We start from the raw sequence: 23,403 nt of genomic DNA, 5'->3' as shown, positions 1-23,403 counted from the left end.
TTCCGCAACCTCAGATACTTAAGGAGAATTAATTTGACACTCCATGAATTCGGAGGATTTGGTTTTTCTTTTCTACTTCATCTTGTTTCTTTAAAATAACACACTTCTTTAATAGTTCATGTTGAACTTGTGTTAAAGGTGCTAAAAACTTCTTAAGTGTTCTTGAATTAATCTTAAACTTGTGTTGAAGTGTTTGAACTTACATACAGATTGTATATCAGAAAGAACAGTTAGATGTGGGAAAATAAGGAGGAGTAGTTTCATGAATTATACCCAATGATCTAACAAAAGAACTGAACTCATGTGACTCATATTCACGATTTTTATCACTTCTTATTCTTTTTATTTTCCTACCAAACTGATTTTCAATTTCATGGAGAAAAGTTTTAAAGTTCTAAAAAGCATCATTTTTATTTTTCATTAAGTAAACATATGTAAACTTGAAAAAATCATCAATGAAAATGATAAAATATCTATTTTTTCCACGAGTTAAAATTCTTTCAAGTTCACAAATATCAGTATGTACTAATTCTAATAAATCAATTTTTCTTTTAACTTAAAACTTAGGCCTTTTTGTGATTTTGGCTTTACTACAAGCCTCATATTTTTTAAAAAAAAAATTGATCACTAAAATTAATCCTAAACTACTCATGATTCTCACATAACGATCATTTATAAGACACAAACGGACATGCCAAAAATTCATAGAAGAAAACATATAAACAGAAGTAAATGTTTTATTCATTTCAACATTCAACTTGAACATACCACCACAAGTATACCCCTTTCCTACAAAAATATTTTTTTTCACAATTATATATTAGTCAGATTCTATAATTTGTTTAAAGTCTGTTCTATTAAGAAGAAAACTAGACATTAAATTTTTTTTCTTAGGGAAGGAGTATAAAGTACATCTTTTAGTATCAATACCCTTCAAGAAGTAAAACTGAAGTTGATATCTCACATTCTAATTACTTGAGTTGTGTGAGAATCTCCAAGCATGATGGTTTTGGGCTCCTCAAAATTAGTTTATTTTTTAAATCAGTCTTTGTCATATTATATATGATGTTTTGCACCAGAGTCAGTCCACAATCCATCAATATTATCCACCATGTTTATGTCTGTTATCACCGCCATAAATGGTTCTTCGATAACATTTGCCTAAGGTATAGGCCCACGTTTCTGAAATTTATAAAATCGAGTAATATGTCCACTCTTACCACAGACAAAGCACGGTTCCTTTTTTTGAAAATATTAATTTTTTTCTTGGTTATTTCTACCATTATTGTCCTTGGGATGTGTACCATCATTTTTTTAAAAAAATTTCTTCTTAGGCTTAAAAGTAGCATTTTTGTTAGTTTCAGGGGAAACATTATTTGAAGTAACTAAATTTACCTTCGGTGTGATGTTGTTCTACTCTGTTTGTAAAAGTGTATCTTGTCCCTTTGCTTTTTCTTCCATGTGGATTCTCACTATCAAGGTCTCAAGCAAAGTTTCCTTTTGCTTATGGCGCATAGCTTTTTGAAATTCCTTCCACGAAGATGGAATTTTATCAATTATGCCACAAATAATAAGATTATCTCCAATTTTGACTTCCTCGGACCTTAGATCTCCAACAATCAGTATGAAGTCCTGAGTTTAGTCTACCACCAATTTATTGTCCACTATTTGAAAATGAAAAAATATGTTAGCAGCATACTTTTTTACTCCAACCTCCTCAGTGTCATACTTACTCTACAGGGCTTTTCAAATTCTCTTTGCGTTAGAGTAAGTTCTATCATAATAATCATAAAAATTATCAGATAGATAATTAAGTAAAAAGTACTGATACTTTTAGGAGTCGCCATCGTATTTTTCGACTTTCTCCTGAAGAGAAATAAGTTCTTCATCAATCATGGAAGATTTATCTTCTTTGTTTTGGATTCTTCTCAGTTAACGCATAAGAAATATTGAGAAGACTTTAGTAGAAAAGCATTTTACCCTCCTCTTGAAATAAGTACCATTGTACCAAAATGGCTTATTATGATCTCCTATCTTGACATCCGCGGATTTTTTATTTGTTTCCATTGAATCTCCTTAAAATTATTGGTGAAATTATAATAATATTACAACTGAAAAAATTACAAGTGAAGAAAATAAAAAGTTATTTTCTTCTTCTTCGGTTGAAGTGCGGATATCTCGCTCTCTTTAAGGAGATTCAAGCTCACTGCAGCAAATTGTTTCGTTGGTCCAGCGGTAATCTTCTTAAATTGCCCCCTCCAGGATAACAATAGCCTTCTCATAAAGAACAACTATACAACTCTCAACAAGATTTGAGTTAAGAGCTCCATAAAAAGAACACCTCCCTTCAACTAATAAACTCTTTCTTTTACTATTTTTTGTGAATTTTATATTATCTTGTATGTGTCAAAATCATGCAAGACCACCTCTATTTACAGACGAGGAAGTCTTTCATGCAGTGAATAAGAATGAATAAGGGGTAGTAAAGATAGAATATCAATGGCTTTTAGATTACAATAGTTACAACACATAAAGATTAGGATAATGGAGGAATAAAGAGTGGAAAGTTACATGAATCTCAAGAAAAATGGTAGACAAATTCAGCCACCACTACCAAAAGTCAAATGCATTATATGACAAAATTGCTCAGGCACGTTCATGCCTTAAAAAAGATATTAACTCCAAAGTAATAAATATCCTATAATGCCACAGTTGAAAAGGAGATATGCAACAGATGAAATGTTGCCTAACATTTTCCTGCGATGGCTTTTCAACACCAAAAAATGTAATAGAAGGAGTAACTAGCATGACTGCTCCATTATGCTGCATAACGTCCAAAAAAACATGCATAATAATATTAAATAGTAATAATACTAAAATGCTAAAAACAACATCACTCAACATAAAAATAATGTTACACTTCCTTAAAAAAATAACTTTCGACGTAGGAGTAAATCAGGTGGATGCTTGACACAAATAAGGAAACCAAATTAAAATAGGATTGAATTTCTTGATCAAACTAGGTCTAATTTTGGGAAATAAAGTGAAGGTACCCTGTTATAATATTAAAGCTGATGCTATTCACACAGATTAAGATTTCTTCTTGGCAAATAGCAGGCATTGTGAGGAGTGCATTGAGAGAGTCTAATGGTTCAATACAAGAACCCCCTAGAGGATTAAATGAGTTGAGGATGCCTCTCAAGTCACCAATTAATTAAAAGGGATAAATATATCCCGCAATATTAGTGGCTTATGTCCTTCAAACAACTACACACGGTTGTTCAACAACTATATAAGTTGTTCCGACATCTCTATCATCCCGATAACTTTGCACTGTTGTCGAATAACTTTTATAGTTGTTGGGACAACTTTCATAGTTGTTGGGATAATTTTTAAATTTTTTGTGGCAGAAGTATAAAAATAAAAAACTGAAAAGAAATTGTTATTTTTACTTAATTTTAAAACATAAAAAAACCCCACAATAAACTTATTTGTCACTTCTAATTTCATATACCTAAAGGAAAAAATTATAACCTATTTTCTTTTTTAGATGTATTGTAATAGGTGATCATTAGTAAAATTTGTTATAGATATTTACACGAGAAATTAGTCTTGAAAGAGGTAGGTATCAGCTTTATAGACCAAGTGGGTCGCTTGATATAAAATTCTCGAATAAATTTTGGAATTAAACTTATTTCATATTTTATATGAGGTATTATTAATTTAGGAAATATTTCATTCCATCATCTTTACTAGTACAAAATAATTGCATGTGTTATAAATATATTATTATATATAGTGAATATCTACTTACCATATATAGTAGATGTCTATTTTATCATATATGGTGAATGTCCATTTATTGAAAAGTTAGAAACCCAAGGTTAGTTTTTCCCTATCATAAAGTGGTTTTCCTTCATTGTAATTCACCCATCAACAGAATCCCTCAAGAGAAATAAGAATTACTCTCTCTTCTCTCCCTATTCTTGTTGGTCTTACTTTATATTTCATACATGTTACCAGTACGAGACTCTTCCAAATAAGGTGAGATGACAAATCTAAAGGTAATTTCAAGGTTAGTAATTCTTTATGTTATTTGTCTTTTGCTACTAATGATGTAATTATTGTTGTATTGGAGGAAAAATAATTGGTTTGGAACCACTTATGCTTTGTATTTATTTATGAAGAATAATATTGTTAAAAGATATGATGATGAATTTAAGTCGCATCTCATTAAGAGGATAAGACATTAGGTTAAAAGTTCCAATACACCATGATGATAAGGTATTGGGTTCAAGTCTCATCGAGTTATAGACTAAGACGCCTTTATATGGATAAGACATTGAGTTTGAATCTCAATGCACCATACTGATGATTTTATGATGACTAAAGTAAAATAATGGGTGTTTGGTGAAAAATTCATGAAACATGTCCCATTGATATATCTATTCCAATGGAATATGGTAGCAATATCTAATGAATCTGAAAGTTGACAACTTGCTCCATTCTTGAAAGGAATGGGTAGCAGTGCATAATATGTCTGAAAGACGACAAGTAATTGAATGCACGAATATAAGCGTAAAGGGACGACATGATAATAATCATCAAAATTAATAGTATTTTCACACGATTATTACAATTATTAGATATGCTAGAGAAAAGTTCTTGACAATCATATGTATGCCTCGATTTGCTCATGAATTAGCAATATCTTAAAAAAGCTATAAGCTATTATAATTTGATAGGCTTAAGACACGATTATATTTCATTTCTAGGAAATGAGAAGCTTATTAGTGTAAATGTACCATTGATTGTGATGGTATCACAACTCACCTCTGAAAGAGGCTGAATGATTAAGAAGAGTTATTTTGAAATCTACTTCTAAAATAGTAAAATTAAAATTTATTCATGTAATAGTAAATCTGAAATTTACTAAATAAAAAGGTACATGTCATAATAAACTTAGAGTTTACTAGTATAAAAGTTCATAAATTGACTTGAATGATTGCGGCATCCTAAAGATGTGCATAGTGAGTATTAAACATAATTGAAGAACTAGACCAACAAGACACTTTGTTGATAGATTCTCAACTGATATTTTATATATTTACTATATTTCTATAGAAATATTAATTTACCACGAAAATTACAACTCCAACTTTTTGTTTGATGTCTGATGAATCCGATTTCTTCAACACGTAGGTGATGGCAAAAATAATAAGATTAATTATTATTTCTATCAGATTTTGATCACTTAATGGTTATCTGGAATTTAACCAATTTACTTATAATTACTTAGCTATTGAGTGGCCTCATTATAGTGTGCAAGTTTTATTTATCACTGTATTGAACTTAATACTGAGCTCGTTGATGATGAGCAACATGCCACTATAAATATCAAACACAATTCTGAAAGACGTGCACCCCTGGTATGTATGCTAAATGCACATTTAATTTGTGGAGATACAATGATTTAAAGAGGGTTTGGATGAGCTTTTAAAAAATAATTTAAAAATTAAAAATCATAAGGGAGACCCTATTTTTAACTTTTGGTTATTTTTGTACTCCTACTTTTTTTAATCTAAAAGTTGTGAGATATTTTAAAATAAATTGATAATATTGGGTCAAGAAAATTGAATCATGGGATATGTGTATAATTTTCTTTGTCCCAAAAAAAGAAAATTTGATGTGAACTTCAATTGGTACACTTGGCAAAATAGTGTTCAAATAATAATTGGCATGTATACTTGTTTCCAAAGTAAACAAAACTCCACCGCCTTAATTACTTATAAATAGCTACTTCCTTTATTTGTCGCAACATACTTTGAACCAATTTCCATAATTTTCTTTTCCTTCTCGGTCTATTTCTTGCTTTACTTTACTTCTTTATTCAAATAATAATATTATTATTTTTCTGTCTAAGTTAAAATTTATTAATTTATTATTAATTTTGTTGATTTCTGCTTTGATCAATTAAGAAATATTTATTTAATTGTAAATATTGTCTAAATAAATAAGATAAGTATTGGTTTAATTTTGAGAAAATATTTCATATTACGAAAATAGTTTATTAGAACAGTGCTTAGTATAAGTTAAGTATTTTATATATTACTTAAAATATTATAATAGTTATTTAATTGCAACTTATTAATACTAATATATAAGAAATATTATTATTGTTGCAGTATATTTTTTTTACGTTGACATTGAAATTTATTACTGTTTTTCAATAAAAGTGAGTGTTTAAAAATAATTGTGTCAAATACTACTAAAATTAGAAACAAAATACGTGAAAGCCAAACGCATTTAAAAATAAGTTAATTCCTACACTCCTTAGGAATAATACATAAACATAATCTTTTAACTTGATTTAAGCTTACATCTATGCCTTCTAATAACTTTGGTGTGCACAAGTAAATCCATAAATTTGTATAAAGTTAAATAAGTAAACACACGTATTTTACGTGATAATTTGGGTGGGACGTCACGTAGAATGTGTATGTTTACTTGTTCAACTTTATTCAAAATTAGGTGTCTACTTGTGCACATTTAAAGCGTATAATTCAAAATTAATGAGGCATAAATACCAGCTAAGGCCAAGCTAATTTCATGAGACTCAAAAATGGTAAAATACACCGAGAGTACAAGGATTAATAAAATAATAAAATTTATTTGTCAACCACAGACTATATATAGAAAACAAGACAATCATGAATCCGTCTAGTAAAATTTTTCCAGTTGAAAACCTCAAGATTAATCACTCAATAACAAAAGTAGCTCATAACAAGTAATGAGTTGAAGATGTTGACTTGAGACGAAGACATAAATATAGAGATCAGTTATATTTATGTGCAATCTCCAATAGACTGGCAGAAAGTTGTTTGGGCATGCTTAGCATTGCCATGTGATCAGCACCTATAAGCTCCTTTACTTCTGTGCCACTAATGTTGTCAGTTTGCCATTGCTGAAACTCTTTTGATGTAACTTTATCCTCCGTGCAGATTATATATACTTTCTTCACTGATCCATATCCTTCATCCGTGAAATACTTCGTCTTTGACAAATCTTCCTTAAATAGAGAGCTTGGTCTCATCAATGATATTGCTAATGCAAGATCCTAGCATATTATCATTTACATGTCGGTATTTAGTACGCTCTTCCATTCACCCAAAAAACAACACTATGGTATCTTTTGGTACGTGAGATAAGGTGGGATATTTCATGTTAAGCTTGGGATAAAATTTATCCATATTTGTGCAGGGTATAAAGTTACTCCACGATTAATTTATATCATGTACTAAAAGCATTATAAATCTTATCCTGGACTTACTGAGATACCACACCTTATCTCATTCAATTTGAGATTATTTTATTCCATCTCCCAAATAGAATAAATTAGAGATTATAATTGCAGATCTATAATCACATAATCTCACGTACCAAACGAGCCCTTGTATTACTTCTAAGTAATGCTTACCTCAGGAGAACATAATTGATAAAGATGGGAAGACAAGAACTTGGGGCCAAAAAATATGGATGTCAGAGGCTCTTCAGGGGAACCATATGATTGAAACTGGGTGTCCAACCAATTGTTTGCTGGTGTCCGCTCAAGGAACTACACAAAATGATCACACATTAGAAGTAAATTTGGAAGTAAAACAATCATAACTAGCATATTCTGTTACTGATGTATATATACATTGCAACAAAGAGGAATAGTTGACAGTTTTCATTCTCCAAAATATCTGTCTTCATTGGCTCTCGCATGAACTGCAAATCTCAGCTCCTCCAATATGTGAGCGTCCATGGAGTTTTCAAGTCAATTTTTCAAGTTAAATCCTTCGCTTTGACATGATATCAGCCGTAAGGGTTCATATTCCTCATTCCTCGATCGATTTCGTAATTCTTCTATGATTTTCTTTGATGATTTTTGTGTTTTTTTCCGCACCAATCACACCTATTTTCTCCATTGATACAGCTGTTTTTGGCTTCTCTTCATCTCAACAATGGATAATAACACACCGGAAACCACCAATCTGAATTCGAGCACCTCACATGAAACTTTCAATTCGAACAATGTTTTATACATGCATCCCTCAGAAAATGCCAGTTCATCGATTATTCCAACTCAGCTCAATGGTACAAGTCAAGGAGGAGAGGAGTACTTTGCGCTCTGTCCGTGAAAAACAAAATCGGTTTCATCAATGGAAAACTTCAAAAACCTGATGTTGATTCCCCTGAATTTGTGTAATGGGAACGCTGCGATGATATGGTAACCTCTTGGCTATTGAATTATCTGTCTAAAGATCTCAGTGATATTTTACAGTTTGTAATGCTAAGGAAATATGCGACGAATTATGGATAGGTATGATCAAACAAATGGTGCTAGATCGTACCAACTTCAACAAGAAATTGACAGACCTCACTCAAGAGAACCTAGACATCACAGGCTATTGCACTAATGCTAGACGCTTATGGGAGGAGTTGAGTGCTTTGGATGCGAATACTTAGAGCACCTGTGTGTGCATTTGTGGAGGTAAGAATAAGATGCAAAACGCTGAGCAAGATAGACGTTTGATTCAGTTCCTAATTGTCCTAAACGAGATCTATACAGTGGTTCGGGGAAGTATATTGATGATGAATCCCCCGCCTACAATGGCTCAAGCTTTTTCTATCCTCATCTAGGAATAGAAGCAAAGAGAGGTCCGACTTGCTAATAGACTTCATTTGGAATCTACTTCCTTAGTTGTTATCAACTACTCTGCTGGCACCTCTGGGTATAAGACCACAGGTGCTAGTTCTAGTAATGGGGCCTTCAAAACCAATTATGCACCAGCTCACACACCCTTTTGAAATGGGGGCACGAGTGCATACAGGATGATTGGTTCGTCTTTTGGAAATTACTCTGCAAGTCAGTTCACTAACAGGAATGATCTGTTCTGCAACTATTGTAAGAAAAGTGGCCACATATAGGTCAAGTTTTACAAGCTACATGGACATCCACTCTATTTCAAGTTTACCAAAGGTAAGAATGTAGCTCAGGAGCAACTAATATCTTGGCAAGTACTGATAGCTAGCCTCTTAGAGATCATGATGAATGTATCAAGCATGCAACTCAACATCCTCATAGTTTGACAAAATACCAGTACAACCAACTTTTGACTCTACTGGTGAATGTCCATGTGAATGGAGATGATGCAACTGAGAATCCAAGAGAATCAGTGGATGACTTCATCAATGGCCATAGTGTTGTAAATCTTACAGGTATCTTAGCTTGTCATTCTTCCATTATTGAAATTGGTGATTTGTTATGTAATTGTGTCAAATTATCAGCCGACTCATGGATTATAGACCCGGATCCACAAAGCACATATAACATACAGTAGATCCATACTTGTTAGAATAAGAACTTTGGCCTACCTTATTACTCTACCAAATGGCTACAAAGTCAAGGTGACAGAAATTGGTGATGCACATTTGAGTCCAGTAATGACCTTACATAAAGTGTTGTTCGTTCCTAGTTCTAAGTTCAATTTGGTCTCTATTCATTGTTTGGCTGCTTATCTCAAAGGTGTTGCTAGTTTTAACAGCTCTTCATGTCTTATGCAGGGTCCTTCACTGAAGAGTCCTCTAGAGATTGGTAGAGCAAGAAGAGTTCTGTGTTACCTCTTTGCAGGCTGCCACAATTGCTCTCCATCTTGTTGCTCTTCCTCTACTCCTCAAATTTTACCTGTTTTATCATCTTCTACTTATTCATCTCTTCCTAGTTTAGCATCATCTAGATCTGAATGCTCATCTTCATTGTCTTCTTTATCTGTATTAAACAAGCAAGATGTTGCTATATACTCTACTTCACTTGTAAGATCCACATCTCCACGTAATAAACTTGTTCGCAATCCTAATCCTAGTTATTTTTCAGATTCAATGTTTGTGTTTTCATGATTCTCATGCAGCATTTTTGTACCATGGAAACAATGTAGACCTTTTGTGTCATACTAGACTAGGCCATGTACCCTTCAGTAAAATGAGAGGGATAACTAATCTACTTATTTTTTTTGCTCCTAGATAGCCTTCACTTGCATAGTCTGCCCTATAGCACTACAAGACATTCTTTTTCACAGAAATCACCTCATCAGTCCAAACACCTATTTAATCCCTTGCATATTTTGATCTGTGAGGGCTATACCACACATCAACCAATACTAACCAAAGGTATTTCTTAACCATGGTTAATGATTTTAGCAAATCAACCTGGACACAACACCTAAACTATAAAAGCATTGTGCTACCCACCATCAAAGCACTTGTATCATTGATAGAAAATCAGTTCAACACCACAGTCAAGTCCATTAAAACTGATAATGGATTGGGATTAACAAATAAAGAAGAATCTTTTTTTTCTGCAAAGCAAAGGCATCATACAACAAAGAACTTGTCCTTACACACCACAACAAAATGGTGTTATGGAGCGGAAACACAAGCATCTCCTTGAAACTGCCAAAGTCTTACTTTATCATTCTAAAATTCCTCCAAAATACTGGGGAGAAATGTATTCTAACAGCTACAAACTTGATAAACAGGCTCCCCAACACAATGCTTAATAACAAAACCCCTTTTGAAGTCTTATACAATCAACAACCTACCAATTCACATATCAAATCCTTTGGGTGCCTTTGTTACCCAGTCACACTTAAAACTCACAAAGAAAAATTTGAATCAATAGCCACACCTCATGTGTTTATTGGCTATCCCTTCAATACTAAAGGATACAAGGTCCTAGACTTGAGCACTAGGAGGTTAGATGTTTCCAAGGATGTGTTGTTTTATGAGAATATATTTTCTTTTGCTGATAGTAACTTTGATCTTGTCCTAAGAAAACTCAGTCCTACTAGTGATCTGTTCAAAACTACCTTTAACATTTTTGATGATGTTATGAGAATGTTGCACATGACACTAGTTTATACAACCCTACCACTACAAATACACCACCTACACATGACATTAACACTCAAACCTACCAACCAAGCACTTCATCACCTCTTGATTTTCATGATGTGCACCATACCATCTCATCAGTACCACCAAGCACTTCACTGGTGACTGTCGAGTCCATTCTAACACTCAAGAGATCTAGCAGGACACACACTATACCACCATATTTAAAAGAGTACCCTTACAAGTTACCTACACAACACACTTTCATTGCATCTTTCTCACATGACAGTCAGCAGTTGATGAGACACATTTCACATGAAATTGAGCGTTCTTCATATGAAGAAGCAAGCTTGAACCCTGCCTAGCAAGCAACCATGACTTTGGAGTTTGAAGCTTTCTATGCAAACAATACTTGGACCTAGTTTCTTTGCTTGTAGGATAGAAAGCTATAGGGTGCAGATGAGTGTACAAGATAAAATATAAAGCTGATGCTTCTATTGAAAGATATAAAGCTACACTTGTGGTGAAGAGCTATACACAACAGGTTGGAGTTGATTACATAGAGACCTTTATCCAGTAGTCAAGATGACCACTGGAAGGACATTGATTGGCCTGGCAGTAAAAAGAGGATGGGATTTGTACACAGTAAAAAGGACATCCTTCATGTCATGGTGATCTTCATGAAGAAATGTACACAGGTATGACACAAAGGTTGCTGGTCAGTAATAAAAACATGGCTTACAAACTCAATAAGTCTTTGTATGAACTTAAGCGGGCTAGTAGTCAATGGTATGGGAAGCTAGCTGCGACATTGTACTCGAGAGGTTATTCACACACCACCAGTGATTATTTACTCGTTAACAAGAACGATGAGACATGTAACATATTTGTTTCTATTTATGTAGATGACAAAATAATGACAGGGACTGATCTGGCAGAGATACAATCCTTAAAGGTTTTCCCGCATGACCAATTCAAGATCAAGAATCTTGGAAAATTACTATATTTTCTGGGGTTAGAAATCTTGTACACAGAAGAGGGAGTGTTGATTTCACAACAAAAGTTTGTCATTGATTTGATCAAGGAATTTGAATGCTCAAGCTATTGCACTATAACGGCACCTCTTGATCCTAACATGAAACCAAATTCAACTGAAGGACAACCACTAGTTGATCCAACTTTCTATAGAAAGCTTATAGAAAAGTTAAAACTTTCTCATTCACACAGGAAAAGATCTCACCTGTAGTGTTCCACATTTGAGCTAGTTCCTGCAAACACAAAGAGAACCAAATCTCAAGGATTCATTCCATGTGTTAAGATATTTGAAAGGTGATATGAGTCAAGAAATTTTCTTGTCTAAACAAGCAGATCGCACGATCACTGCATACTGTGACTCAGACTGAGTTGTATGCTCTAATTCCAGAAAATCTGTAAGCGGTTACATTTATGTATATGGAGGACAATCCTATTGTATGCAAGTCAAAGAAGCAAATTATTGTGCCCTTATCATCACGGGAAGCAGAATACAGAGCTATAAGTAAAGTGGTTGGAGAGCTTGTCTGGCTAGAAAGGTTGTTGACAGAGTTGATAGAGCCATGCAACTTACCAATATCAGTATTCTGTGATAGTCAAGCAGCTATCCACATAACTAAGAATCTAGTGTTTCATGAACGTACAAAACACATAAAAGTCATTTCGTTAGAGACAGGCTACAAGAAGGCCTCATTTCTCTTCAATATCTATCCACAACTGCACAACTAGTTTATCTTCAAACCAAGGCCTACAATGGACCTAAATACTTTGAGATTTTTGCAGAAATTGTCAGTGAACATCACACCTCCAACTTGAGGGGGTTTGTTGAGATTAATGACTCGGGATATGCAGATTAGGCAGAGTTAGTTAAGTTTAATTCAACTGAGCTTAAGTTAGTTAGGTGGCAGTTTAGTAAATAGTCTAGTCGATTAGATTAGATATTTTCTCTTCATTTTTTATTCTGTTACTGATGTATATATACATTGCAACAAATAGGAATAGTTGATAGTCTTCATTCTCCAAAATATCCTCTTCAATGGCTGGCTCTCATGAACTGCAAATCTCATCTCCTCAATGTGAGCCTCCATGGAGTTTTAGATCAATTTCTCTAGTTAAATTCTTCACTTTGACACATGATACTCATTTTCTAATTTCCTAAAAATATCCCTATCAACATTTTAAACAAGAAAAACAATAGGGATTTACTATAATAATGTGAAACCAAATCTAAAACAGAACTGATAATGCATTGAACCCAATGTTAGATCACTTATCTCACCCAATTTTGTTAGTTCTATTGATACTTTTAAAGCAAAATTAGTGGCATGCAGTTTGTATATAAATTTATGGACTTCTTTTTCAGCCTATGAGAAATAAATGAAAAAAATGGTCGACATATTTATTGAATAAAGTCAAAATTTGAGAAGATGAATGCACTATAATGAAGATGAGGAGATCCAGCATAAATTTGATCAGTCAATCATTAGGTTTGTATAATTTTGAACTATGTTTAAAATTATTACTATATTTTGCTAATATATAAGTATGTTCCGTATTGAAGATGTTAGGATCAATTGAACCAATTGAATATTTGTTATATCATCAACCATTTACTAGTTTGAAAATACGTATTTGATTTAATTATATAAAATTTATGATTGATGACTAAGAATAAATAGGAATTTTAATATGTTGGAATTTGGAAATTTTAAAAGAACAAATCAAAGGAAAAAACAAAATTACCATACTTAAAACTAAAGAGATATAATCAATAATAGATAGAGATCAGCGTTATTCATTTATTTTAAAAAGAAAGAAAAAAACAAGAAAAAAGATAACAAGATACGCATGAGATTTGAACTCCTAACCTCACTTAGAAATGTGCATTGAATCATTATATTTTGAATTGAGTTCACATATTTATATTCAATTAACATCATTCTACATGATATAGAGAGGGTGAATGAGTTCACACAAATCGGAAAACCTCGTAGATGAACCTCTGAATTCAGGGATGGATCCAAGGTATTTGAATAAGTTCAAATGAACCCAGTACTTTTAACACCCGCAGAACGTACATTTATCTTTAAAAGATTATACTAAAATTTTAATATATACTTCTTTTGTTTAGTTTTAGCTGACCCTCTTTCTAAAAATATTTATTTTAATTTAGTTGTTCCTTTGATGAAATCAAGAGGATTTTATTATGTTTTTTCAATACTATCATTGACATCAAATGACTAAACAAAGTATATTTATTCAAATTTATATTTTCAAAAAACATAATTAATAAGATTAATTTGATAAAATAAGCAGTTAATTAATATCTATCTATATATAATAGGAGAGGCAAAAGTGACAAGTGTCAACACTACAAAAATTCTACTTAAAAAAATAATTAAATATTATACATAATAATTAAACATTAAATATAATTAACTACCCATATATAAATTATACATATATATACTAATTTGTACATTAACTACCCCTATATAAATTACACATGAAAAAATGAAAAAGAAAGAAAAAAAATTCTTAACATGCCCGTTGATAACATTAATAATACATTTTTCTAAAATCTTATCAATTAGTACTTTTAAATGTTCTAAACTAATTACAATTTAAAAGATAATGAAAAAAATAAGTAAAAACAATTACTAATTTTTTTTAAAAAAAGCAAACCCTACAAAATCAAAAACTGCCCAACTTTCTTTTAAATTTCTATCTTAATTTTTTTAGAAAAAAATATCAAATCAATTCAAATACTTAAAAGATAATAGAATAAGATTTGAAAACCACCACTTCTTATCTACTCCCGTTCCTTTTCTTTGAAACAGTGGTTTTTTTACATGACTGACAGTTTCTTTTTCTTTTGTTTTCGCCCCTCCCCTCTATTCTTTTTCTTTTGATTTACTTTTTCCCCTCCCCTCTATTTCTGTATGTGTATAATTGTTAATTTATATATAACAAATCATTCAAATCCATTTGGCAGAGAGAGATTTTGGTCACTTTTTTTAATTTGACACTATTCAATTTACAATCAGTGTTGTTTTTCGTCAATTATCATGGCCTTTTATTCACTTTCTTTGTTCATACACTTTCCATCAAACGTTGCTACTTCAGATAATACCAATACGTCACATTTATTTTAATTCATGCATCTGCTCTCTCTGTTTGAATTAGACATAGTTGCATTTGATGATGGGATAGAGATGTATTTTTTATTTGAAATATGACAGAAATTTGGAGAACTGAGATCTTAGTTTCATGCATACATGCAAATCATTAAGGATTATAGAAAGATATCGAGATCATTTACCAGATAGAAACATGTAACTGTACTAGAAATGATTGTGAATTCAAAACCTCTGCTCGAAATCCTCTCAGAACCTAGGTATTATCGACTCTTGGCACTTTCTTATTTGTTGATTAGTTTATGAAATTCAGAATTCTTTTTACATTTTAATTTGTGTTAGATGGACAATTAAACACTTTCTCCTTCTAAGAGAGTTTTCTCCTTCTAAGAGAGTATCATTTAGTGGTATTACTTTACACTTCTTTCTTTTTCAACAAATTCAGATAATTGTCTCAAATTTTCAATAAAATCCCTACTACAGTTTTATCAAAACTAAAAAAAAAAAATGAAACAGTGAGTATTGATTATATTAATTATTTTATAAAAAAAAATTAAGAAATAATTAAATAGACAGTAGGAGTTTTGTTAGGCTTATTATATGTGATTTTAAGTCAAATTAACTTTTAAGTAATTTAAATATATTGATGTTTAGATCGATTCATCTTTGAGATATAAATTAAAATATTTAATTTATAGAAATATTTCTCCATCTCTTATAAATTTCTTTCATAATTTGTCAATTTCCTTATATTTTTTCTTTGTAATTATTAATTTCCTTTTCAAATAAATAAAATCTCTCCATATGAATTTAAATATAGGATAATAATTGATAATGTTGTATTCAAATTTCTATATTACAATAGACTTGAAAATTTTTTTCAAAAAAAGCAGGACTCTAGAAGACTTTCAATAATCTATATTAATAGATAATAATCATCTTTATCTTCATAATTAAAAAAATTAGGAAAAAATTTGTAGGAATAATAATATGTGTGGAGATGTTATTTTTAATAGTTGTCATGTATATCTCCACATTTCACTCCCAATTAATAGTGATTATAACTTTCAACTGTATCCTTATGAATTTTACAATTAATACATTACTTATTTAAAATACCATTTTATGATTTTAATTATTGAATCGTGAAGAAAGAACAAATTCGAAGAAGAACATCATTCATTAAATCTACATTTCTTTCTGCTCATTCAAGCTTTGTTTTACTGCTTATTGGACCACATCATGCGAATTTCTTTTAAAAAAAAAACTATTACTTAAATACCAATAGATTTTAGAAAAAAAAATCAATGAACTATACATTTATTCTAATTCAAAATTTCAATTTAAAATATTATGAGATTACACAAAATAAGAAAATAAGATTCTTAAAAATCTCAATATACTTTATCATAAGTAAAAATAAATTTATTTATACTTTGAACTAACTAAAAATAATAAATTAGTTATGAATTAGATATTATTTGATATTATGTATTAGGAAGGGAACATGAATTCACATGAATTTGCTGACCCTACCTAGATATGACCCTAAAATCAAGTAACAAGTGAGTAATGTAGTAGCAGTAAATAAAAGAGCATAACCAATATGGATGTGGTGCAGTGGATGGGGCTGCTCCACCCTTAACTAGAGGTTGAGGGTTCAACCCTGGGTATGGAGAAAATTATATTGTAAGCGCTGCCATCTTAATGGACCATGCAACATGCGATCCAAATTAGTTGGAACTCCAATGCGAACACCGAACACCGAATGGAAAATCAAAAAAAAAAAAGAGCATAAAGAAAGAGTTCATATAAAATATAAAGTATAAAATATAGCTAAAACATTCTTTGATCTATTTAGATTAGGGATGAGAATATTTTGATTCAAATCGAAACTATCAAAAAATAAACTTGAAATTTAATTTCGGTTTTAATCTTTTAATTTTTTGGATCAATTTCGATTTTAAATTTTACAAATTCGCTTAAATGGTTTGATTTTGATTTAAAAAAAAAAGAAAAAAATTTTGGTCAACTACTTAATATATTTGTTCATACATTTTTTAATAATTCATGTTGAAATTGTGTTGTTGTATATCAATAACATAAGCCAGTTTGATGGGATCTAAAGAGAATACAAGCAAAACTCTAATAAGACATGGCGAAATAGAATTCTTTCCACTTAGTTGTAATTGATGGGATCTTATTTTTCTTCATTATTTTTAGTTTACTTCTATACTATACTTGAAGTTTAAGCTTATTACGACTTGAAAATAACATTCCACTCAGAATTATTGTTGCAATTTTATATATTTTATCATAAGGGGTGAGAATTCAAATGGCAACCTCTGTTTGATTATCAGTTACCACTTGAATGTAGTTACTATAGATTAATAGTTTCTTCGCTATTTTTTATGGTGATAATTTTATGGCAGGTGAATTGGAGGCAGAGGCAACAGTAAATGGGGATTCATAACAATTATTTAATTAAGAAACAGAGGAAATTTACCATTGTTTCTCGAAATCCCTTCGAATCATTGAGGGTTCAACTTTTGGTCCATTTTAAATTTGTCCCTCAAAATTGAAAAGTTATGGAGGTAACAATCCTAAGAGTTAGACTGTATTTGATTTGTGTTTTCTTTACATTGAATTTGTGTTTTATCTTATTTCAACTTTTAATTACTATTTAACTTCGAAATTAAGAAAACGTTGTTTGCTAATATCATATTATATGACATTTATTTTTCAGTAGTTTAATTACCAGATCTATTTCTACTATCAAATTACTGCTTCTTTATGTCCCGTATTGAAGCCTTCCTTTTCGTATTTAGTCCAAGTTGAGCAATTAAGAAGCTAATACTCGAGGGAATATTTTTATCAGTCAAACTCATTGATTAAATAGTTGTTGAGGTGTCGGAAATTTTATTTATAACTTTTTTCCTTCCAACTGAGGAATCAAAAAGCAAATAGTTGCGGGAATATCTTTATCAATCAAATCTTCCCGAATAAATGATTTGTAAGATAGCTATTGCAGATTTGATTTGTGCCTTTTTGGATCTAAACTGAGTAATACAGAAGCAAACTTCACCAATGGCAAAAAAAAAAATTGAAAACTGGACTCAATATATGAAAGCATACATATATATATACATACACACAAATAGTAGAGGAAAATTCTTACCAATCAAAAATTTGTCTGCCACTAAAAAGATATTGTCGAGATGTGTGTTGGAGATTCAATATGTTCCTTTTTGAAAATATAATATTATAGGCAAAAAGAATAACCTATGCCTCCTTTCAATAAGCCATGCAACAAAGGAAACGTCTTTGATCTCTCCCATGGCTACATCGATATAACCTTAAAGATTTGCTATATTCACAATTTTCTAACTCCTTATACACTTAATATTAAAATATATTGGTAAAATAAAATTAATCTATGGGACATATATTGTTTTTTCATAGTTGCTTAATTAAAAGGACATAAAATGCACGTATAATTATTTTAAAAAGAAGTACATCATATTTGCCCGTTAAATCGTCAACTGATCTTATTTCTTTTACAGTACTTTACAACTTCTGACATCTAACTTAGATTCTCTTAGTTTCTATATCGTAAAGCAATTTGAGTAACTCCTTTCACTGTTGAATGCTAAATTATTGAAGTTATTTCATTATTTCAATTACCATTACAAATTAGTGCCAAGGATATATGTATGAAATGTATACAGTTTATTTGCATCACATTTATATTAAGAGCTCAGTCGATTACGCTCTCTCTCTCTCCCACCCTCTCTCTTTCTCTCTCTCTCATGAAAAGCATGTTGATATTGGTTATAATTATTCAAATGTCATCTACCAAAAAAAAAAAATCAATGCAAAACTCTATTTGTGATACTTATATTTTGTGTGCCCCATCTTCTCTATCATGTTATGCAAGAATGTGCCTATACCTTTTTCTCAATGGAAAGAATACTACTAGAGTTATCCACCAGCAGTTGAAATTTTGAAACTTCTTATCATGCTGGATTATGTTCAGTGTAAAACCTTGAATTATAGTTATACTTGGTCTTGATTACACTGTGAACACATGCATATGTATAGTAGTGTTAGGATTATTTTTTGTGAGTTCAATAAAAAGAAAAATTACTGTACTTAGTAGCTTTTGCTGTAAGTTGAAGCTATACAAGTATTGAACAATATCTATATTTCAATAAGGAATAACTATAATAAATTTTAGAACAATGTTATATATGCATTTCTTTTGAATTTGTGCTAAATCTCAAAGGTGCAGTTGTTTTGTTAGTTTTATTAGTTTTCCTGCAACAATGCTCTACATTACGAGATAAGTTATTAAATTTAATTAGTGACTTTAATTTTTACCAATAAAAAGTCAATGTTTCGATAAAACTATTATCTTTAAAAATTTCTGCGCATTGCGCGGCTAGGAATACTAATTTTCTTAATAGGTGTGGCAAGCTCATAGGGACCAACTAATTTGAAACGGAGGGAGTACTAGATACAAACTCATAACTCAAAAATATAATGCATTTAATGTTGAAAATCTTAAAAGTAAAATGGGGAAAGGACAAATATAGCACCTAAAATTAAAATAATACCATAAAAATAGCACCCACAATTAAATATCAGTAAATAGCCACCATCATAATCATTTCCACTCGGCTGAGCTTCTAAACCTCCCTTAAACCCCGAACTACGCAACAAATTTGACGAATTTCCACCACTGTAACTATTATCATTTCTATTATCAACTAAAGTACTTTGATAATCCTTTCGAGACCGGAAATCACTACTTCGTGAGGATAAACTCCCATACCCGAATAAAAAGTTTCCATTTTGCGCATGTGGGTTCTTCTTAAATCCTTCAACATCCTTTGGAAAATAATTTCTAACACCACTAGCTGATTCTTGAAATCCAGTTTTACACTCTTGAAAATCAACTCCACCAGTATTCTGCTGATTATATCCCCATTCTTGACCTTGCCAGTTTGGTTTATTAAAGAACTCAAATTTTTTGAGCTATAATCAAAATCCCCATCTGGGTTGCGCCGAAAATTACGGATATTTCTCCCTCTTAACTCAGAAAAGGTGTATGAATGTGCTATATGTACTGTATCAATTTTGTATAGCTACTGTATATGCTTACACAGATTTCCTCTATAAAAGGTGTATTTATGTGGTATATATACTGTATCGGCGTGATAAAAGTGTATCAATGCGGTATCAAAGTGTATCAATGTAGTATAAAAGTGTATCAATATAGTATAAAAGTGTATCAATTGGATATACAGACTGCATATGACCGATGGGTCAAATGGCTAAAAACAGAAATTCAATAGAGCCGACTGGCTCCAATTGTCCAATGTTTAAAATTGTTGGCCATTTCTTCTCAAAATCGTCAGCCCATGTCCTTTTTCCAAGTAAAGTTCATGAATTTATCTTTATCTGAATTTTTGGCTTAAAATTCAATGGTTTTAGGTCATTTACAAAAACTATTAATGTGAAAATTCAACATCACGTAAGGGTCTGTGTGGTAGAGTTTATAAGAATAGCTTGACAGAGAGTATAAAAATAATACTAAATATTATGTATTTGTATTATTAATAATATTGTGATCAGTAACACTAAAATTGTTTCTTATTTACTGTTTAATTTGATACATAAAGAATTTTTCAAAAAAAAACCAGCTTATCCTTTCATATCAAGCAAAAGAAAATAATATCATGATTAATATATTTATTATTTTCTAATCCATCTATAGGGGAGAGGGCCAGATCACAGATGAACTGATGGAGGGCTAATGGGACACCAAATAATGACGATTGGGTTTAATTTTTTTCGAGAAGACCAAAAGCTTCATCTTAATCAATATGATAATGTTGCAATGAATTGTTAGGGGTATTTTAGAAAATTTAAAAGTAGGTGCCGTGCTGAGAATGGAAAATCCATATATATACAAAAAGTGCACCAACTCCCCAACAAAATGAAAAGCAACAGTTGTACAAACTTGAAGACATAATGATGTAACCGTCGACTGGTTTTCAACATCTTTCATTCATAATTTTCGCAGACGCCAAAAAAGGCTATGACGGTAGTAAGTTTTAAATTTAGTGTTATCCCATCAATAACATGGAACTGTTCCCAAATAGGTGTGTGTATATAAAATTTTTATTTGCTTAATCAGTAAAATATTATTATTATATCAATAGTGTTATTTTTCAAAAAAAATTCTTATAAATTTTTATTTAATTTAATCACTTTTAAAATGATTATTAATATTTTTTTTATCTAAGAAAATAGTATAATAACCCATTAGACAGTATAACAAACATATTTTTTTATCTTTTATATGTATATATATATATAAAAGCTGTATTTTAATGACCATAAAAATTGATTACATTAACTTAGAGGTAAATGAGAGTTAATTAGATAAAGTCAAATGACAAAATAAAATAGAGCAATTTTAATAATTCAGTAGTATAAGGTCATTCAAGCATTCAACTCTCCACAAGAACAGTGACAAACTGGTAGGAGTGTGTATCGATCGATTCAATTCGATTTTACGTGTTATTGGTAATCGATCTTACGTGTTATTGGTTTGGTTTATCAGTTTTCGATTTTTAAATATGTAAAATCAATAATCAATCAATAAGATATTTTCTTATTGGTTTCGATTTATTGGTTTTTTGTCTTTAACAGATTTAACCAATAAGAAAATACTTATAAAATAGAAATAGTAACAACTAACATAAACAAAAAAAGATCTTAATTACCTCAAAACCTATACAATGCATTTTAGTTTACAAGAATATTCAAACTTAAACTGAATATTAGTTAGGAAAAAAATTGAATGCTAATTGTTGGAAGCTATAAATGATTCAAACTTTTTATTACGATAATAACCAAACTTTATATTATGCCTTTGTTGTCCTGAATATGTTAATACTTTGTGAATCACTGAATTATGAATTAGTAGTGTATATTAGTAGTGAATCACTGAACTGAGTATATATATATATATAAAGAGAGAAATTTAAATATATAACGTAAAATGGGATAAAACAATAACTTAGTGTATCTAAGACCGATACCGAACCGTTTATCCAATAAATTTTTTTTTATAAAATCAATAAAATATTGTTAATCTGATAATTCAATACCAATAACCCAATAATATTTTTATCAATTCGATTTATCGATCGATTTGATTTTTGTACAACCCTACAAACTAGACTAGACGAAGCAGTTATGTCGAACTTGCAAAGTTTAGCTCTGACCATACATGGAAGTAGCAATATTCGTTGACTCATAACCGATTCTGGATTCGCAGGGAAGCGAATAAGAATCAAAAAATTCTTTATCCAATGAAAATATCAGTGTATATATTTTATCGTTTCAATTTATTTTATCCTACTTTTTCTGTTGATTTCAAAAAATTAAAGATTATTTTATTATATTCTGTATATTTTTTTAAAATTACAAAATGTTTTTTTAAAAAATTAAAAATTCTTATAAAATAAATTTCAATAAATAAATTGAAACAGAGGAAAGTAGTAATATTATTCACCTGATCCAAAACATAGGAGGACGTGTGAACAGCATCAGGCAGGAGGGCAGCCAAGAAAACAGCAGCATAAATCTTTTGTGGGTATTTTTCCATAGCAAGTGACAAATTCATACCACCAAGACTATGCCCAACTAGTATGACTTTCTCCTCTTCTGGAAGGGATTCCATCAACTCCATCAATGGCAAGGTGTAATCATGAAGTGTGCGGAGTTGCTCTATTTTTCTCAAATCAATGCCAGAGGCTGCCATGTCAAGAGTTGTGATCTTTTGGCCGGCAGCCTCTAGCAGGGGCTTTACCTTGTACCAACACCAACTTCCATGGCATGCACCATGTACCAAAACAAAATGTTTTCCTTGTTTCTTGACAGGTTCCATTTTTAGGCCTTGTGAATTGTTTTGTTCTTTGGTTTAGTGTAGAAGAACACTATGACGATGGATTATATGGTGTTTTGGTGGGTAGATCGAGGAGGAGGCACTAGGCACGTTGATCCAAGCCGTGTCATCCTAATCCACTTGGCCAAAATATGAAAAATATTTTCACTTATTATTATCTTATCTAAATAAAAAATGTCCATATATAAATAATCTGAAAACTGAATTATTTGGCACATGCAACGCAAAATGACAATCATTATGGGCGGCTATTTGAATGATCAGCTACTCTGGAAGTTGAATTATATTTGGCACACGCAACGTAAAATAACAATCATT

General features: G+C 31.0%; 1 protein-coding gene and 1 long non-coding RNA gene across 2 annotated transcripts; one reads left to right on the top strand and one right to left on the bottom strand.

Annotated features, from left to right (window-relative positions):
- Positions 1 to 6,642: 6,642 nt before the first annotated feature.
- On the bottom strand, positions 6,643 to 23,304 carry LOC107854134 (salicylic acid-binding protein 2). The gene is made up of 3 exons (XM_016699126.2): positions 22,693 to 23,304; positions 7,478 to 7,615; positions 6,643 to 7,117 (listed from the first exon to the last, which is right to left on the bottom strand). The coding sequence occupies exons 1-3, from the start codon at positions 23,065 to 23,067 to the stop codon at positions 6,836 to 6,838; spliced, it is 795 nt and encodes a 264-aa protein (XP_016554612.2). The 5' UTR covers positions 23,068 to 23,304; the 3' UTR covers positions 6,643 to 6,835.
- On the top strand, positions 7,611 to 9,925 carry LOC107854135. Its single transcript, XR_007052041.1, has 3 exons — positions 7,611 to 8,272; positions 8,366 to 9,264; positions 9,610 to 9,925. It is a non-coding gene; the product is annotated as an uncharacterized LOC107854135 (long non-coding RNA).
- Positions 23,305 to 23,403: the final 99 nt, after the last annotated feature.

The sequence above is a fragment of the Capsicum annuum genome, chromosome 2, assembly GCF_002878395.1.
Source record: "Capsicum annuum cultivar UCD-10X-F1 chromosome 2, UCD10Xv1.1, whole genome shotgun sequence".
NCBI lineage: Eukaryota > Viridiplantae > Streptophyta > Magnoliopsida > Solanales > Solanaceae > Capsicum > Capsicum annuum.
The sequence above is the reverse complement of the archived record's forward strand: the minus strand, read 5'-3'. Positions and strand labels throughout refer to the sequence as shown.